A 20,997-nucleotide genomic window follows, 5' to 3' on the forward strand; every position below is an offset into this window, starting at 1 on the left:
CTCCCTAGGTCTAGAGATGTCTCACCACCACCACCCGGTCTTTCTTGACTCGCTTTTGCAGTGACATTTCAGTTCTGTTTTTTTATTTCCTATAGCTGAAACCCTATGGGATAAATTTACTCCTTGACAACCCCTTTAAGGCCACGGCCCCACTATCAGTATTTGGTTAGTATTCGGTCAGTATTTTTTCTCAGGAGCAGGAGCCAAAACCAGGTGAGGAACAATCAGAGAAAAGGTATAATAGAAACAAGTCACCAATTCTGCATTTATCACCCACTCCTGGTTTTGGATCCCACTCCTGAGAAAAAGTACTGACCGAATACTGATAGTGGGGTCGTGGCCTAACTATAATTTACAATGTGAAAGGTACATGGGCTCTAAAGCAAAATTGATTATAGATTTGCTGAATATTCTTATCAACCCATATTTAGGGAGATACAATGCCTAAATATACATATATATACATGTACTTAAATTATATTATGTTTTACACTGGTAATAGTTTAAACCACAGTGGTAGCATTTTTCTGGCTTGTGCATGTAGTAATATAATCATTAAATCTCATTTTGTTTTTATTATGTGATCGGCTGGTTTCTATTACACTTAAAGCGTCAGGTTTCTATTGTTCAGTGAAGAGTGCACTACTTGTCTGCAAGAATAGTTAACATAGAGAATAGTTTAGGTATCAGTTATCAGATTTCCTATCATGATGTAATGAGGCATCATTATCTGATTTGTTACATGGTACTGTTAAATAATGCAGGTAGTGTATACACAGCAATATATCAGTTCTGTAGAAGAATGCTGACTTCGAGGATATGGACACCGTGGATGTAAATTTTATTCACTTAAATGTATGCATGTTTGGCTAATAATAATATTTTTTAGGAACCGTTTACCTTTTACAGTCTCTTTGTATCACTGTATGTACCAGACTGCAGAATGAGTTAACTGTGAATTTGTAAAGGAGAATCCTGACTTAAACAAAATGTAAGGCCTCGCTCACATTCGCGTATAAAAAATCGGTCTGACTGCGCTCCAGAAAAGTTGAACGAGTGGAATGGTTGAACTTTTGTCGCGAGTGCGCGATTATTTTCTCGCCTAGCATCCATATGACATCCTTATGACATGCGTATGCAATGCGGTTTTAACATCATCTTTTACATACTATAATGCTCTGTGTAACTTAAAGCTAGTTTACAAAATGAATAAAGCAATCTTCTATACAGATGTAAATAGTGGTGTAAAAAAGTGTTTGCCCCCTTCCAGATTTCTTATTTTGCATGTTTGTCACACTTAAATCTTTCAGATCACAAAGAAAATGTAAATGTTAGGCAAAGATAACACAAGTAAACACAAAATGCAGTTTTTAAATGAAGGTCTTTATTATTAAGGGAAAAAGAAATCCAAACCTACAGGGCCCTGTGTGAAAAAGTGATTACCCCTAAATCTAATAAGTGGTTGGGCCACCCTTAGCAGCAACAACTGCAATCAAGCATTTGCGATAACTGGCAATGAGTCTTTCACAATGCTTTGGAGGAATTTTGGCCCACTCATCAAAAAATGCAAAATTGTTGTAATTATGCCACATTGGACGGTTTCCGAGTTTCCGAGCATGAACCGTCTTTTTAAGGTCATGCCACAACATCTCAATCGGTTTAGGGTTAGGAATTTGACTAGACCTCTCCAAAGTCTTAATTTTGTTTTTATTAAGCCATTGAGAGGTGGACTTTCTGGTGTCTTTTGGATCATTGTCCTGCTGCATAACCCAAGTGCACTTTAGCTTGAGGTTATGAACAGATGGCCAGACATTCTCCTTCAGGATTTTTTGGTAGACAGCAGAATTCATGGTTCCATTTACCACAGCTTCCAGGTTCTGAAGCAGCAAAACAGCCCTAGACCATCACACTACCACCACCGTATTTTACTGTTGGTATGATGTTACTTTTCCAAAATGCTGTGTTACTTCTAATCCAGATATAATGGGACATACACCTTCCAAAAAGTTCAACTTTTGTCTTGTCAGTCTTGGTGAAAGTCTTGGCGATCATCAAGATGTTTTATGGCAACACTGAGATGAACCTTTATGTTTTTTGTGCTCAGCAGTGGTTTTTATCCTGAAACTCTGCCATGCATGCCATTTTTGCCAAGTCTCTTTCTTATGCCAAGTCTCTTTCTTATGGTGAGTCATGAACACTGCCTTAACTGAAGCAAGTGAAGAATGCAGCTCTTTGGATGTTGTTGTGGGGTCATTTGTGACCTCTTGGATGAGTCGTCGCTGAGCTCTTGGGGTAATTTTGATGGCCAGTCACTCCTGGGAAGGTTCACCACTGTTCCATGTTTTCGCCATTTGTGGATAATGGCTCTCACTGTGGTTCGCTGGAGTCCCAAAGCTTTATAAATGGCTTTATAACCTTTTCCAGACTGATAGATCTCAATTACTTTGTTTCTCAATTGTTCTTAAATTTCTTTGGATTACAGCATGATGTCTAGCTTTTGAGGATCTTTTGGTCTACTTCACTTTGTCAGGCATGTCCTATTTAAGTGATTTCTTTATTGAGAACAGGTGTGGCAGTAATTAGGCCTGTGTATGGCTAGGGAACTTGAATGGGCAGCACAGTGCCTCAATGGGCAGCATGGTGGATCAGTGGTTAGCACTGCAGCCTTGCAGCCCTGGGGTCCTGGGTTCAAATCCCACCAAAGACAAAATCTGCAAGGAGTTTTAATGTTCTCCCCGTGTTTGCATGGGTTTCCTCTGGGTTCTCCTGTTTCCTCCCACACTCCAAAGACATACTGATAGGGAATGTAAATTGTGAGGCCCAATGGGGACAGTGCCCATAATATCTGTAAATTGTCTGAATTGTAAAGCACTGCAGAATATGTTGGTGCTATATAAATAAAAAGATTATTATTATTAACTCCGCTTCCTAAAGATGTGATAAAGCACAGTTAATTTATGCTTTAAGGGAGAAGGGGATCACTTTTTCACACAGGGCCCTGTAGGTTTGGATTTCTTTTTCCCTTAATAATAAAGACCTTCATTTAAAAACAACATTTTGGGTTTACTTGTGTTCTGTTTGTCTAATATTTTAATTTGTTTTCTGATCTGAAACATTTAAGTGTGACAAACATGCAAAAGAATAAGAAATTAGAAAGGGAGCAAACACTTTTTCATACCACTGTAGATAGATGAAAGAAAGATAGAAAGAAAGATATTCGATATATAATAGATAATAAATAGATATTAGATAGATAGAATAGATAGATATCCTGCACATATATAATTTCACAAGCCCCCTGCATATTATTAAACTTGCACTCTTTAGTGCCTTTTATGTGGCACTAAAAGGTGTTTAGGCTGGTTTAGCCTAATAAATAAATAATTAAGAAAAAGACGTCCCTCCTATTTTTGATAACCAGCTGTGAAGACCCGGGGTCTTACATGGGCATAATACTACTTAGACAAACAGGGTGAGTGTAAAACAGTGTGGCAATATTCTGTTGAACCACCAGACAATAAACATATAGAACAGTCCTTCCCGGCAAATATCCAAGATGGTGCAAAATTACACAGTCTCACCCTTCCGCTGGCCCGCCGGGAATCGAGCAGAGAGATATGTGGCCAGGTGACCTGATTGTTCCAACCTGGATTTTCTCTTAATGTCTCCATGGTTTCTATGATGATCAATGGAGCAGATCTGTATCCTTCCATCCTGTAGAATCGAAATATGTGTCTCTCTGGATGGAGCCATGCTACCAAACTACTGTACTGAAGAGTCGCTCTCATTCTCTTTGTAAAGTCTGCCTTCTACAGAGGCCTTGTCCCTTAAATAGTTCACAATTGTCCTTTCAAGCACACATTCACACGTCAAGGATTAGGGATGATATTATTCCATAGGGCTCGAGTATCCACAGCTCATTCCCCAAGATTGACTGGCAAACATCCTACAATGGTATTTAACTTATCTAGCAATCCATTGATCAGAGTCCCTGTATTGCAAAACTGGCAGACGATACGTTGTAGGAGCTGATATAAGATGTGAATAGCAACCATTCATCAACTACCAATATCACCTCAAGTGATAAGCATTCAGGTTAATACAAGCAATAGTCTGTGTTGAACAACCAAAGAAGAACACAAGTTCAAAAGTCAACATAACAATAAAGGTGTATGGTTCCTGACCTATGGCATGTATGTCTGACATAATTAAGAAGAAAAACTGTGTTTTCACACCAGCCAAGGTAAAGCAGAAAGCTGAGAGCTGATATTATCAAGCTGGGCAGGTCCCTGGTTATTGGGCCCTTCCCAGCCTAAAAATACCAGCCTGCAGCCGCCCCAGAGGTGGAGCATTACATGAGATGCGCCAATTCTGGCGCTTTGCATCGCTCCTTTACAGGGATTGTCCAGGACTGTGACATTGATGGGCTGTCCTCAAGATACATGTGCCTCTCACTAAATTAGAATATCATCAAAAAGTTAATTTATTTCAGTTCTTCAATACAGAAAGTGAAACTCATATATTATATAGAGTCATTACAAACAGTGTTCTATTTCAAGTGTTTATTTTTGTTAATGTTGATGATTATGGCTTACAGCCAATGAAAACTAAAAAGTCATTATCTCAGTAAATTAGAATACTTCATAACAACAGCTTGAAAAATGTTTTTAAAATCCAAAATGTTGGCCTACTGAAATGTATGTTCAGTAAATGCACTCAATACTTGGTCGGGGCTCCTTTTGCATCAATTACTGCATCAATGCGGCGTGGCATGAAGGCGATCAGCCTGTGGCACTGCTGAGGTTTTATGGAAGCCTTGGTTGCTTTGATAGCAGCCTTCAGATCGTCTGCATTGTTGGGTCTGGTGTCTCATCTTCTTCTTGACAATACTCCATAGATTCTCTATGGGGTTAAGGTCAGGCGAGTTTGCTGGCCAATCAAGCACAGTGATACTGTTGTTTTTAAACCAGGTATTGGTACTTTTGGCAGTGTGGACAGGTGCCAAGTCCTGCTGGAGAATGAAATTTCCATCTCCAAAAAGCTTGTCAGCAGAGGGAAGCATGAAGTGCTCTAAAATTTCCTGGTAGACGGCTGCGCTGACTTTGGTCTTGATAAAACACAGTGGACCTACACCAGCAGATGACATGGCTCCTCAAACCATCACTGATTGTGGAAACTTCACACTAGACCTCAAGCAGCTTGGATTGTGGCCTCTCCACTCTTCCTCCAGACTCTGGGATCTTGATTTCCAAATGAAAATTGGAACTCTGGGACCTTGTGGAGTGTGTCAATGACTGCCTTCTGGACATCTATCAAGTCAGCAGTCTTCCCCATGATTGTGGAGCCTACTGAAACAGACTAACGGACCTTTTTAAATGCTTGGGAAGCCTTTGCAGGTGTTTTTTGTTAATTATTTTAATTTACTGAGATAATGACTTTTGAGTTTTCATTGACTGTAAACCATAATCATCAACATTAACAGAAATAAACACTTGAAATAGATCACTCTGTTTGTAATGACTCTATATAATATTGGAGTTTCACTTTTTGTATTAAAGAACTGAAGTTAACTTTTGAATGATATTCTAATTTTGTGAGATTGCACCTTTAGGTCATTAATGTCTGATCGGTTGGGGTGCGACAGTGCTCACTACCTTTTCTTCCACAGCCTGATTTGGGGTTTGCACCAGTGTGACTGAAATGAAAAAAATGAAACAAATATGCAAATAGACTTTAATAAAAGTTTCCTATTTGATTCTATATAGTATACGCTTATTATATAGTATATCAACCTGCAACATATCCTCGTAATCAAAACAACAATTGCACGGTAATAAAAATACAAAAACCTACAAAAACAAAAGAATAATGCAAATGTAAGTAAACTATTCAAAAATGCCTTATTATAATATAATACATCACAAAAAAACATATATAGAAAAGGTGAAAAATACTCAGGGCAAGAAAATACCCATACAACAACAAGGAGGATAATATAAAATTAGTAAGGATATGGGGGACCAATGGAGTGTATCTCAACTATTATATGATTGGTGTCTACAAAAAGGTTATCTGGTCAATGTATACAAAGTGTGTACATATAACCATCAACCAACAAGTCACCATATATGTATGTACTATAAAATAATATTAACATCAAAATAATGAATAAGTAATAATTGCTATGCAACCAGCAAACATAGACCCATAAATCCAAAATGTAAATTGCTATAGTACGTGCATAAATAACACAGATATACAGGATGAATGTGACCACTAATGGGAGTAAATGCAAAGTGCATTGCATAAATGCTATGTAACCCACAAACATGGACCCATAAATCCAAAATAATGTAAAATGCTATAGCATAGGTATAAATAACACAGCTATGTAGGATAAATGTGACCAATAATGGGAGTAAATGCAAAGTGCATTGCATAAATGCTATGTAACCAACAAATGTGGACACATAGTGTAAATCTAAATTTCTGTAAAATGCTATAGCCCAGGTATACATAACACAGCTATTTAGGATAAATATGACCAATAATGGGAGTAAATGCAGAGCTAAATACACAATTTCTATCCTATATAGACCTATTTGCCTTACATGATTACACCCTAGAAACAAACCCTGTGCCCATATGTTGTTCGCTTCCATCTGCCCCATAAAATGCTGACTAGGACCAAGGTCAGCTTCTAGTCTGTAACTATGAAGACAAATAGGCCTACATGGACGCTGCGTAACCAAAACTGCAGGAGATTTTCAATTAAGACTGGCGCACAGCGGCTTCTTTTTTCATTTTAGATGAATTAAAGCAATAATAAAAACTGTATGCGAAAGTGTACAGACCCTTTAAATACAGTGGAAAATCCTTTTACAGATGTAGAGCATGAAAACAAGATTCCAGTCTTTATAGATAATTTGTTACATGGACATAGACAAGCTGATTTTTTTTTTTTAGCTGCCATTTGGTAGTGCGGGAAAAAAACCCTTTGTCTCTTAGATAACACTCCTAAGGATGTACACGTGAGATTTACTCGATAAAAACAGCTGGCCGCCTTCCACTGACTGAATATGTGATGACTGCGGTTTATCTTTCTTCAGGATTAATACATGCAGACAGAATTATTCCAAGAGGTTATTTTTATAACAAGTCGAGAGACTCTTTCCCTATATTCATCCAGTAAAAAAACTCTCAAAGCAACTGATTCTCTCTTACAAGAACATTGATCATTTGTTTACATGATTAAGCAGTATTAAAATCATATGGAAGAAATTGGAGCTTTGCCATGATATAAATACATAACATAAGAGCCTTTATCTGGTGGTATAACATATGGGATGCATATAACCCATGTGTAATTATATAATAATTGATATATTTTCTGTAGCATCAGCATTATCGAGTTTATTAAGATGCCTAGGGCCGGATAAATGAATCGGAGAGGGGTCATGATCATCATTCTTAAAAAATCTGGAAATCCTACACATTAGCTGGAAGCTTAGTGCCCAACCTTATAGATTCTAAATGCAGACACAGGCCGTTGTGACATCGTCACAGCAGAACACAGCCCGGGAATAATAAAAAATATCACAATGAAACACAGCATATAAATGAAGCCTATCTTACATCATAATAGTAGCCTCGGATAAAAAAAAATATACACTAATGTGCTAGAAATAAAACCGATCCTATGACATCATTACTAGAGAATAAATTTAGACACATGGTTTTGGGACGTCAGCACACCTAAAAATGAGAACACTGGTTATAATAATGTCATAATTTCAATAGAATTTAAGACTTGGGATAAAAATAAACACTATTAGGCCGTCATTACAAAAGACCACAGACTAAGCCCCTGTGACATCAATGGAAAGTAGCCTAGATATAAAGACACTAAGTATCATAACATTACTTTGGAAGAATACAAAGCCTATTGTGACATTATCATGATAAAACCTGTAGGATACTGTGATAAAATCACAATCAAACAGCAACTAAATGGACACTTACAGCACAAGATTATCACGAACAAGTTCTTAAAAATGCTCATTTCACTATTATCTGGCTGTGTAAACAATCTGTCGATACAAGCAAAATGCTCGATCATTGGGTGAAGTGATCTTTTATCCTGTGTAAACAAGACTTTCACTGCCAAGAACTAAGGCAGACTATACACAGTGAGCAATCTAGTATAGATCGCTCAGTGTGCATGGTTTACTTTGGTCTACCTGTGTAAACTGGCATTCAAACGACTGACAATCAGTAAAAGTGTTCTGATTGGCAGTTGTATAATGTCGCCGGTTGGTCTGTGTAGGAGTAATGACACACACTATTGTAACACTATCCCTGTGTAAAACTCCCAATAGGGACGAAAAAAAACCTATGTCATCAGAATATTGCACTGCTTATAAAGGATGACTCAATCACTAAGGGGGCATTTACACTGCAAACAATTGTTGTTAAAATCAAATTTTTCCAGATTATCTTTCCGTGAATACAGATTGCCAATCATCTAATGAATGAGCAGAATACTTGCTCATCGGGTGAAATGATCTTTTATGTAGAATAAAAGGTCATCTTTCTCGGCAGCGCATCATCCTGTGTAAACAGGACTCGTTGCCGAGAACCATGGTAGCCCATGCACACTGTGCAATCTAGTAAAGATCATTCAGTGTGCATCTTTTACTTTGGTCTGTTTGTGTAAAAAGACATTTAAACAACCGTTGATTGGTTAAAGTTTACCGATCTGCGGTTGTATCAAGCCGCCAGTCGGATGGTGTAAACCGACCCTAACAGTTCAGGGGCCCGCTTGCTGCATTGAGTTATTCTCCTCTGCTCCTCAGTGTGTGCAGTTGCCTCAAGCCACCGCGCATGCTGATGAAAAAATGTCGCACAGATGGTTAACAGCATGGGACACTGGATTATTTCAACTTCAGACAGGTGAGGAATATTTTTGGTTTGTTTACAGGGGACAATGGCTTCAGAGAATTAGATGTAAAGGTGAGTATAATGTGTTTTTTATTTTATTCTTATTTTTACACTTGTTGCAGACAGCGGGAGCAGAATACTACTCTCTACATTGTCACTTGCTCACGCTGATATCAGCGCAAGCAGGGGACAATCATGAGAGTTTCCTTCAGCACCCGATACCGGGGAACAGCGCAGAGTGTACCGCTGATTCTCAGGTAAGTGTGATTCTGATGCGGCACATGGTTGCCACACAAGGACACACGGACACGGATATCTCCGGTACTGGTTTTTCCAGTGGCCGGAAATATCAGGACATGTGAAAGAGGCCTAAAGGAAAGCAATGATCAGAAAATGACCTATTGTTTAAATCAGGTTTTCTGTTAGATGTATTTTTTTTTAATTTTTGCAATTTTATTCCATATCACAATCTGTGTTAAAATAAAAAATAGAAACTTATAATTTACACTCTGGGACATTTTTAGCCTCTTCCTTCTTTTAGTTTCAGGAAACAATGTGTGCATTTGGCCACAATTAACAGTCTCAGACCCTATGTATTGTACTGAATCATCTAATGAAGGTGAGCAAAGATCATTGTGAAGGGAGGGGGAGCAGGGTCAGGTGTGACATCGCCTATTGTGATGGGAGGGTCCTGTGATATCAGCTGTGTAAAGAGGTGTTAACTGTCATTGTAGTCCTCTCTCTGCTGATTAGGAGCCTACTGAAAACTCTATTTAAAAGGACAGTAAGAGTGAATGAAAAATACCCCAGTGGCCACTGTGAAAATTGAAAGATTACTAATTATTTTTTTTTAATAAAAATCATGATAAGAAAAAATCTATATATTTTTTCAAAAATACATATGACACAAACTCATACAGTTTTATAATATTTGGGATCCAGTGTTTCAGATTGATACAGACCTTAGGCGAGCCATCTCCCTTTCTCCATAGTTTCATTAATATCTTCCTACTGAAAAAGTTACTGCTCAATGGACATCAAGGTAGTTCTATAGAGAATGTGTGCAAAACCGTTTTCTCATATGCATATCATTGTAATCTCTGTCCCCCTCCTCATATGTTGATACTTTTATTTCTTTATTGTTCTTTAAATGTACATCTGGTTACGCCCCCTATGTGGAGATCTTACAATGTTAATTGAACGAAGCCTTCTTTTTGATGCTTTACATAATGGTAAAATCTTTTGAAACTAAAAATTCACGTAACACAAAAATCTGATTTAAACAATAGTCCAACTCTATTCCTTTGTATAGAGATATATTTTGTTAAACACATCCACTCACACAGCATATTTGAATCTACATACGGGACTAACCACAAATGCCTGGAATCCACATGGATAGTGCAAAAGTTCAATACACATATACAGTACAGACCAAAAGTTTGGACACACCTTCTCATTTAATGATTTTTCTGTATTTTCCTGACTATGAAAATTGTACATTCACACTGAAGGCATCAAAACTATGAATTAACACATGTGGAATTATATACTTAACAAAAAAGTGTGAAACAACTGAAAATATGTCTTATATTCTAGGTTCTTCAAAGTAGCCACCTTTTGCTTTGATGACTGCTTTGCACACTCTTGGCATTCTCTTGATGAGCTTCAAGAGGTAGTCACCAGAAATGGTCTTCAACAATCTTGAAAGAGTTCCCAGAGATGCTTAGCACTTGTTGGCCCTTTTGCCTTCACTCTGCGGTCCAGCTCTCCCCAAACCATCTCAATTTGGGTTCAGGTCTGGTGACTGTGGAGGTCAGGTCATCTGGCGCAGCACCCCATCACTCTCCTTCTTGGTCAAATAGCCCTTACACACAGCCTGGAGGTGTGTTTGGGGTCATTGTCCTGTTGAAAAATAAATGATGGTCCAACTAAACGCAAACCGGATGGAACAGCATGCCGCTGCAAGATGCTGTGGTAGCCATGCTGGTTCAGTATGCCTTCAATTTTGAATAAATCGCCAACAGTGTCACCAGCAAAGCACCCCCACACCATCTCACCTCCTCCTTCATGCTTCACGGTGGGAAGCAGGCATGTAGAGCCAATCCGTTCACCTTTTCTGCGTCGTACAAAGACACAGTGGTTGGAACCAAAGATCTCAAATTTGGACTCATCAGACCAAAGCACAGATTTCCACTGGTCTAATGTCCATTCCTTGTGTTCTTTAGCCCAAACAAGTCTCTTCTGCTTGTTGCCTGTCCTTAGCAGTGGTTTCCTAGCAGCTATTTTACCATTAAGGCCTGCTGCACAAAGTCTCCTCTTAACAGTTGTTGAAGAGATGTGTCTGCTGCTAGAAGTCTGTGTGGCATTGACCTGGTCTCTAATCTGAGCTGCTGTTAACCTGCGATTTCTGAGGCTGGTGACTCGGATAAACTTATCCTCAGAAGCAGAGGCGACTCTTGGTCTTCCTTTCCCTGGGCAGTCCTCATGTAAGCCAGTTTCTTTGTAGCGCTTGATGGTTTTTGCAACTGCACTTGGGGACGCTTTCAAAGTTTTCCCAATTTTTCGCACTGACTGACCTTCATTTCTTAAAGTAATGATGGCCACTCGTTTTTCTTTACTTAGCTGCTTTTTTCTTGCCATAATACAAATTCTAACAGTCTATTCAGTAGGACTATCAGCTGTGTATCCACCAGACTTCTGCACAACACAACTGATGGTCCCAACCCCATTTATAAGGCAATAAATCCCACTTATTAAACCTGACAGGGCACACCTGTGAAGTGAAAACCATTTCCGGTGACTACCTCTTGAAGCTCATCAAGAGAATGCCAAGAGTGTACAAAGCAGTCATCAAAACAAAAGGTGGCTACTTTGAAGAACCTAGAATATAAGACATATTTTCAGTTGTTTCACACTTTTTTGTTCAGTATATAATTCCACATGTGTTAATTCATAGTTTTGATGCCTTCAGTGTGAATGTACAATTTTCAAGTCATGAAAATACAGAAAAATCTTTAAATGAGAAGGTGTGTCCAAACTTTTGGTCTGTACTGTATATATATCTATATCTATATCTATATCTATATCTATATATATATATATATATATATATATAAATATAATTGTGACAACCACAAAAATATAGATCTAATTTACACATAGGGGCTGATATGATTCCATTCTTAGTGTGGTTGCCCCCGACGGAAGATCAACAAGTCCTAGCGGAGCATGAGGTTGGGTAGCGCGAACCATCCTCCTCCATCCCATCCGTATCCTTATCCACACCAAACACTCCACGATGACATGATCAAGACACAGGTAGGCAAATATATGGACTGAAAAAAATAAAAAAACAGTATAAAAAACAAGGATAAATAAGTGTGGTTAAAAATTAGATGAGGACAGTTTAGAGGAATGAAGCGAAACTCAAGTTTTCATTTAGCCCTTGGGGACACATGGATTGCAAGGTCCCGATCCACTTATTCTCTAATTGAGCGAGCATACAAGTCACTGGGCCACCATGAATACCCCGCATGATACAGTCAATGCCTTTCACTCTCAGACCCTTAGGGTCACAATTGTGGCACTTCCTGAAAATGTCTGGGTATGGTCCGCAATTTCTCTACATCTTCCACCTCTCCTGCTCCCAAGATATCCCATATATGTTCACGGACCCTAACTTTGAAAGCCCAAATGGTCAAGCCCATGTATATCTTGGGGCAGGGGCAGGTGGCGCAGTACACCACTGCCTGTGTAGAACATGTGATTGTCTTAGTAATCACATATTCTTTGGAGCCATCTGAGGAATGGAATTGTGTGGCCCGTTCGATATTAGGACAGGCCACACAGCCACCACAAGGTGAACATCCCCATTTATTTCTTCTCACCTGTCCAAAGGGCAATGTCCTTTCATTTTTAACCTCATGGTGACTGCGTACCCAAATATTGCGTAAGCAACTCCCCCGCCTCGCTGTAGCACTAGATCTCTCTGGGAGATACTGTCTCAAAGTCTTAATAAAATTGGCCAATATTTATCCATACATTCCATCATTCGGCTCCACTGTGAGTGGTATTCTGTGATCATGCAGACCTTTGTTTCAATTGGTGTTCCTTTTGGTTTGTACATCAAGTCATGGCATTTAGAATTTTTTGCCCTATCATAGGCATGTTTTATTGACCAGTTACTATAACCGTGGTCCGTGGTCCTAAAACTGGTCCTTCAGCTCCACCGCTCTTTTTTCAAAGTCGTCGTCCGATAAGCAGACCCTATTAATCCACAGAAACTGCCCTATCTAAACAGACTTAATCACATGGTATGGGTGTGACTATGAGGCGTGAAGCAAGTAGTTCACTGAAGTCTCTTTCTGAAGCAAATCTGTTTGTAACATATCCAATGGATCACGCCTCACCGTCACATCCAAAAAACTCACTGTGTCCCCTCCTGTGTTATATGTCAGGTGAAGATTGAGTTCGTTCTCATTCAATCTCATGAAGAATTGCTTCAACTCATCATTATTACCCTGCCAGATCATGAATACATCATCGATGCATAGCGCCCAAAAAAGGACGCAGTCCATTGATGGGTCAGGATCTGACAGGAACAGGTCCCTCTCCCACAGCCCCAAGAACAGATTAGCATAGGATGGCACAAATGGCGCCCCCATAGATGTTCCCTGGAGCTGGAGGTAGAAGGACCTGCCAAAAAAGAAAAAATAATGCTTAAGTGCAAATTCCAAAAGCTTGAAAACAAAGTCGATCTCCCCCACGGTCATCCTTGTCATTGTCAAGTAGTATGACACCTCCCGTAGTCCATCTTGGTGGCGAATATTCGTGCACAGCAACTCAATGTCACATGTTACCAAGCATGTCCCCTCATCAATATGTAGGAGATTAATCTTTTGCAAAAAGTCAGCTGTATCACGAATATATGATGGTAAATTTTCAACCAAGGGCTTCAGGACGGAGTCAATGTACTTACAAACTCTTTCCAAAAAATTCCCAACCCCCGGACACAATCGGTCTTCCCGGAGGGGATATATTTTGATAGTTTTCTGTAAGCACTGGATATTGAATAATCAAAACAAGAAAAATAGATCTTATTTGGTTAGTGTACTGTAGCGAGATATTATTATTATTTATTATTATAGCGCCATTTATTCCATGGCGCTTTACATGTGAAAGGGGTATACATAATAAAAAACAAGTACAAAAATCTTGAACAATACAAGTTCACCGGCTGGTACAGGAGGAGAGAGGATCCTGTCTGCTAGGGCTCACAATCTACAAGATATATCACGGAATGAACAATTAGTGTTTAGGGTGGAGGACAAAAGATAGGACAACAGCCTGATGTGGCTCCTCTATTTTTCTTTTTTCCACAGTATGAATATCACTGGTTATTTCTGCTGCCTTCTAGCACTGAGGACCTGGTTTTGAACCTAGTTTCCTAGAGATATATACGTTTTCTACAAAATTCCAAAAACATTTCTGATAAAAATGGCCCATGTATGTGTGCGATGGAAAACTGACCAATCGAAACTGACAGATATAATCACAAGAACTTTCTATGAGGATTTGTCAACTTCACCAGTTGGCAAATAAAAGATACTAGCCTTCCTAGTACTGTGCACTTGTAAAATATCAGTTCATGTTCCTATTCTGGAATGGTCTCCTTATATCTCCTCACATTTGAGGAAACAATCTTGTAGGAACGATCTTATTCTAAATACTTTAGGAGAATGTTGAGAATTTCTGACATGAGTAAGGGGCAAGCTCACAAAGTATCTCTCTACACGCACAGCACATTGGGGTCCGTTATATAATTAGATGTAGTTTATGATTACTCTGTATCTCCTCACTAATGACTTATTTTTGGGTATTTTTGTATTTCAGTTGTTTATAGGTTTTGGTTTCCCCTATGAAGGTCCAGCTCCCTTGGAAGCAGTTGCTAATGGTTGTGTGTTTCTGCAACCTCGTTTTAATCCACCACACAGTTCCCTGAACCATGAGTTTTTCCGTGGTAAACCAACATCCAGAGAGGTAGGAGGCCGTGACATTTAATTAAGATTGGTCATGATCTAAAAATGACTAATACTTCAGCAATCAGTCCATGTGATCTGATAGGGCATTTTACAAGATTACCATGGCATACAGTAGAAGATTTTGTATTGATTTAACCACAAGTTGAAAATTGTGTTTTGCACAGCAGGCCTAGGGAATTAATCATAGCCACCTGACAAAAATTATAATTACCTCCATTAATTAGACAAGATTTCCCACTGAGTTCTGATGAATGGAGGTGTCAGTCAGTAACTGTCAGGGAATGAGCCGGATTCACACAGATGTATACTTACTAATATTGGAGTCAGTGAGTTGGGAAAAATGAAAAACCAAAGAGGCTGAAGTTGTCAAGAAGGAATGTGGGGAATCATGAAACATATTATTAACCCATGAAGTAAAATGTACAGTGTTCTAGTTTCTCCACCCAATGACCATAACTCTTGTCAACAGCCAATAAATGGCCAAGAATTGGCTGGGATATATATATATATATATATATATATATATATATATATATATATATATATATATACATATATATATATATATACATATATATATATATATATATATATATAATATATATTATCTTTGTGTGTGTACGCCATGTGTATATATACAGCATGTACAGTGCTGGCCAAAAGTATTGGCACCCCTGCAATTCTGTCAGATAATACTCAGTTTCTTCCTGAAAATGATTGCAATCACAAATTCTTTGGTATTATTCTCTTCATTTAATTTGCTTGCAAGGAAAAAACACAAGAGAATGAAGCAAAAATCAAATCATTGATCATTTCACACAAAACTCCAAAAAAGGGCCGGACAAAAGTATTGACACCCTTAGCCTAATACTTGGTTGCACAACCTTTAGCCAAAAGAACTGCGAACAACCACTTCCAGTAACCATCAATGAGTTTCTTACAATGCTCTGCTGGAATTGTAGACCATTCTTCTTTGGCAAACTGCTCCAGGTCCCTGATATTTGAAGGGTGCCTTCTCCAAACTGCCATTTTGAGATCTCTCCACAGGTGCTCTATGGGATTCAGGTCTGGACTCATTGCTGGCCACCTTAGAAGTCTCCAGTGCTTTCTCTCAAACCATTTTATAGTGCTTTTGGAAGTGTGTTTTGGGTCATTGTCCTGCTGGAAGACCCATGACCTCTGAGGGAGACCCAGCTTTCTCACACTGGGCCCTACATTATGCTGCAAAATTTGTTGGTAGTCTTCAGACTTCATAATGCCATGCACACGGTCAAGCAGTCCAGTGCCAGAGGCAGCAAAGCAACCCCAAAACATCAGGGAACCTCCGCCATGTTTGACTGTAGGGACCGTGTTCTTTTCTTTGAATGCCTCTTTTTTTTTCCTGTACACTCTATGTTGATGCTTTTTGCCAAAAAGCTCTACTTTTGTCTCATCTGTCCAGAGAACATTCTTCCAAAACGTTTTAGGCTTTCTCAAGTAAGTTTTGGCAAACTCCAGCCTGGCTTTTTTATGTCTCGGGGTAAGAAGTGGGGTCTTCCTGGGTATCCTACCATACAGTCCCTTTTCATTCAGACGTCGACGGATAGTACGGGTTGACACTGTTGTACCCTTGGACTGCAGGGCAGCTTGAACTTGTTTGGATGTTAGTCGAGGTTCTTTATCCACCATCCGCACAATCTTGCGTTGAAATCTCTTGTCAATTTTTCTTTTCCGTCCACATGTAGGGAGGTTAGCCACAGTGCCATGGGCTTTAAACTTCTTGATGACACTGCGCACGGAAGACACAGGAACATTCAGGTCTTTGGAGATGGACTTGTAGCCTTGAGATTGCTCATGCTTCCTCACAGTTTGGTTTCTCAAGTCCTCAGACAGTTCTTTGGTCTTCTTTCTTTTCTCCATGCTCAATGTGGTACACACAAGGACACAGGACAGAGGTTGAGTCAACTTTAATCCATGTTAACTGGCTGCAAGTGTGATTTAGTTATTTCCAACACCTGTTAGGTGTCACAGGTAAGTTACAGGTGCTGTTAATCACACGAATTAGAGAAGCATCACATGATTTTTCAAAGGGTGCCAATACTTTTGTCCACCCCCTTTTTTAGGTTTCGTGTGGAATTATATCCAATTTGGCTTTAGGACAATTCTTTTTGTGTTTTTTCATTGAAGACAAATTAAATGAAGAGAATAATACCAAAGAATTTGTGATTGCAATAATTTTCAGGAAGAAACTGAGTATTATCTGACAGAATTGCAGGGGTGCCAATACTTTTGGCCAGCACTGTATATTTACTGCATGTGTATATACAGTATGTGAATTTGTGACAGAAAGCAAAGGAACTTTCAGTCAAGCTGGGCATGGAATACAGATACAGCTGGGGAGAGCAGAATCTTGGGAAGTGCTTCCACGCACCAAAAGCACTTCAACCTCATTTGCATACCGATTTCTCAGAATCGAAAGAACAGACTGGTTAGTTAGAGATATGGATGAGCTTGTCTTTGCAAGAGCTACATGCCCATATGAACAGTTTGGGGGGGTGTTAAAATCCTGCTGTCAGATTCCCTTTACGACAATGGGCCTAGTAGCAACCTCTTTTGTTAATGTAAGTACTCCCATGTTATTGTTTCTCTTATTTAGGTCATTTGACTACAGTCTTTAGTAACCCATCCATTGTGCCAGAATGTGGCTTTCTTTTAAGTAAAAGCTGTATGTGTACTCTCACTGTTCTTTCAGATCAACCATCATTTGTTTCTTTGAAAATCTTTCTTCATGTTCCTCCGCAGGTCTCATCTCAGCACCCATACATGGAGATGACCATTGGGAGGCCTCATGTCATAACAGTGGATTACAATGACACAAAGGAGTTTGAGGCAGCTATCAAAGCCATCATGAGGAGCAAGGTATTTTAAGGAAACAGAGCTGGCACAAAATGGAGCAGCTATGCATGCAGCCGGTCAAGTCACAAAAATTACCTTCACTGGCAAAGATAGAATCTGATTAGTTGCTATCAGCAATAACTTTTCCATTAAGGTGATCTAAGACTGGATATGTTTATAACATGATACATTTGTTGATAATTTAAAGGGTTACTCCTATCATCATAGATGGATATGATTGGATATTGCTAGTAAAAACAAGCACTTTTGCAATTTACTGCTTCTTAAACTTTACAGCTATATTTTAGATATTAATACTTTTCTTGTGTGTACAACTTATTGTCTAGGAAACTGACCACCGCTGCTGTTGTAAGAATTGCACTGAAGCAGTCCGAGAATAGGAGGTAATAAAAAACTCCAGAGACCCTGGCCAATTTCAAAACAGTTCTTACAAGCTTTTTTCATTTTGAAATTGTAAGTGCTGTTCATGTTCTGATGTGTAGTAGCAGTGGTCAGTCTCCAAGACAACAAGCTGTAAACAAAAGAAAAGTGTTAACATTTCTGTAGAATGGCTGAAAATTTTAATAGACAGTAAGTTGTGACGCGCCCAGGGGATGGGGAAACGACTCGGCGCCCGGGCCTTGCTGTTGGTTTTTGGGGATGTCGCGGTGGCCGTACCCTGGGGTCACTCTTAAAAGCAAAGGAAGGGGGAAAAGGTGTATGGGAAAGGGGAAAGTTCGTGACGCCACCCGTGGTGTCTGAGGAGGATCACCAGCGTTGCGATAGTCCTCTGAGGCCGGTGTTCAGGCAGCTTAGTTGTTGCTGCTCCCCACAGGTGGAGCGGGGCCTCAGGGCAGTGTAGAGAGGGATGCAGAATAGAGCGCTGGCGGGTGCAGAGCCGCGGAGGAAAGAACAGACAGAGGCAGTAGTTGAAGTCATCCAAGTCTTTACTCACGGTATCGTTTTCTCAGCTCAGAGCTTCTCTCTGCTGTCACACGGCGAGCTGCGGCCGCCAGGGTGGGGTTCAGCACACTCCAGGTAGTTCAGGAGCGCTTGACAGGACCCCCGCTCTCAAGTGTTCCTCTCCTGTTGTACTTCTCCCGCCTTGTGTCCCCCACTGAGTCCTGTACGGGTACTGCGATGTCCCTTGTGGGCAACGTGTAGTTCCCGGACCGACTGGGTGCCCTTTTTGGTGACTTGTGGTGAGAACGTGGCGTAAGGCCGGGTCCCTCTGGATAAACTCAGATTAGGGCATACAGGTGGCGACTCCGCTCTGTCCGTATCCCCCTGGGATCCACATAAATCTCCGGACTTTTCGACAGAGACGTGAAGTGCAAAGTCCGATAATTGGGGACCGGTACCCCCTTTTGCGGCAGGGTCTCTCTGGCTGGGCCAGAATTAAGGTATGCAGGTGGTGACTCCGCTCCGTCCGCACCCCCTGAGATCCTTTCGCCAGTGGAGCCTATCTCCTCTGATCCCCTCCTGGGCCTTCTTGGTTGGACTCTGACCGGGGACAGAGCCGGTTATAACTCTGCCCCAATCCCCCGTCTCGAGGCCTGAGACCGGGAACCGTGGACCCTGAGGTGGCTGCAGCCTTGTGCTGACCTGCCGTCCCAAAGACTCACGACCAAAGACCCGGTTCTTAAAATGGCCTCCAGTTATATATGATTCTAATTAGGTGCTAAAGTAAAGTGCTTCCTCCACCCTCACTCACTACATGGTTCCCCCTAACTTTCGTTCCCCCCAACGCCTCCATTCAGGCCCGGGGCAGCACTATGGTGCTTTAGGCCCCCTATAGAACTGGAGTGGTGTAGTGTTGAGTGTGTGGTTGGGGTCCTGTGAGGTACTCCATCCTTATCTGGAAGAGGAGATACCACTCCTCGTTCTGAGGTGCAGTACCCCTGTGGTGACTAAACCCTCAGGGGCGCCACAGTTGCAAAATCTCTTTTACTTACAAGTGCTATTGTGGCACCCCAGGAGTCTGGTTGCCACAGTGGCATTGCCTTCCTCACAAGGGGTGATGCCATGCCTGGAAGCAAGGAGGGGTCCCCTAAAAAGGTATACCCAAAAAAAACACTTTCCTGGCTCCAGACCAGAAAGGGGAGCTCCTCCCCTTAACAACTGGAATCTGGAGGCGGGGTTAGTAAGAGTGAGTTGACGGGAGTTGGAGTCAGGCAGCGACGAGGAAGGTCCTGGGGAAGGAAGCTGTGTACAAGCTCACCCCAGAGGAGAGAAGTGCAGAAGAACCGGACACCGGAGTCCGTGGTTGTGGGGCACTGAAGGCCCAGCAACTAAATCCGGAGGGCAGGAGACTGCAGGTCTCCTGGCCCCACCAGACGCCCGACGGCACAGCAGCACCATAGAGCCCAGCACCACCACGTGGGAGCGACACTTGAGGAAGGCCCGAGCTGCCTGCCATACTGGTGAGGAAAAAGATGTTTTTACTCAGGGACGAGGGCCGCAGCATAGCTTCAAGCAGCAGGGCCAAAGAGATTAGCTTAGAGGGAAGGCCTACAACTCCACCTGGCGAGGTGGATCCCCCAACTTGCTTCCAGGCCGCCCGGACCTCCACTACCAGCTAGTACCCATGCCCCAGTCTGCTCTGACAAACTGCAAGTAAAGCTAAGAGGAAACCGCCATTAATGTGTTGTCTGTTCATTACCTGCGCCCTCAGCCCTGCACGACACTGCCCCGGTGCTTAGCTCTGCCTGTGGAGAGCTGAACCAACTCTGCTGCGTCACCATCAGCTCAGTGGATCTGCACCGCAGCGGCGGCCCCATATAGCCGCATACCACAGGTGGCGTCACGAACATTATCTCTAAAAACTTTATTCCCCTTTTACTTTGATAATGTATGTAAAACACTGCGGAATATGTTGGCACTATATAAAAAATAAAGATTATTATTATTATTATTATTACTTTCCCTTTAATTGACTGCCCTGGGTCACGGACCGCGTCACTGCCATCGTGACATCCCCAGCACCGACCGGTCCGGCTACCGAGTACCCCACGGCCCAGGGGGCGCATCATACTATCAAATAATACCCATTTATGAACATAGGAATAACCCTTCAAGCTTTGACCAGACAGTAACATGATACTGTAACGGGTCTGGGAGGCGGAACCTCTGGGCTACT

General features: G+C 41.0%; 1 protein-coding gene across 1 annotated transcript in view; it reads left to right on the forward strand.

Moving 5' to 3' along the window:
- Positions 1-20,997, forward strand: part of MGAT5B (alpha-1,6-mannosylglycoprotein 6-beta-N-acetylglucosaminyltransferase B) — a 145,929-nt gene that overhangs the window by 108,150 nt on the left and 16,782 nt on the right. The window contains exons 15-16 of the mRNA XM_073683975.1: positions 14,836-14,982; positions 17,766-17,882. Of these exons, the coding sequence (XP_073540076.1) occupies positions 14,836-14,982; positions 17,766-17,882 (264 nt within the window). The remainder of the gene's footprint in view (positions 1-14,835; positions 14,983-17,765; positions 17,883-20,997) is intronic.

The sequence above is a fragment of the Phyllobates terribilis genome, unplaced genomic scaffold, assembly GCF_046119375.1.
Source record: "Phyllobates terribilis strain yellow unplaced genomic scaffold, ASM4611937v1 Scaffold_5__5_contigs__length_657084704, whole genome shotgun sequence".
NCBI lineage: Eukaryota > Metazoa > Chordata > Amphibia > Anura > Dendrobatidae > Phyllobates > Phyllobates terribilis.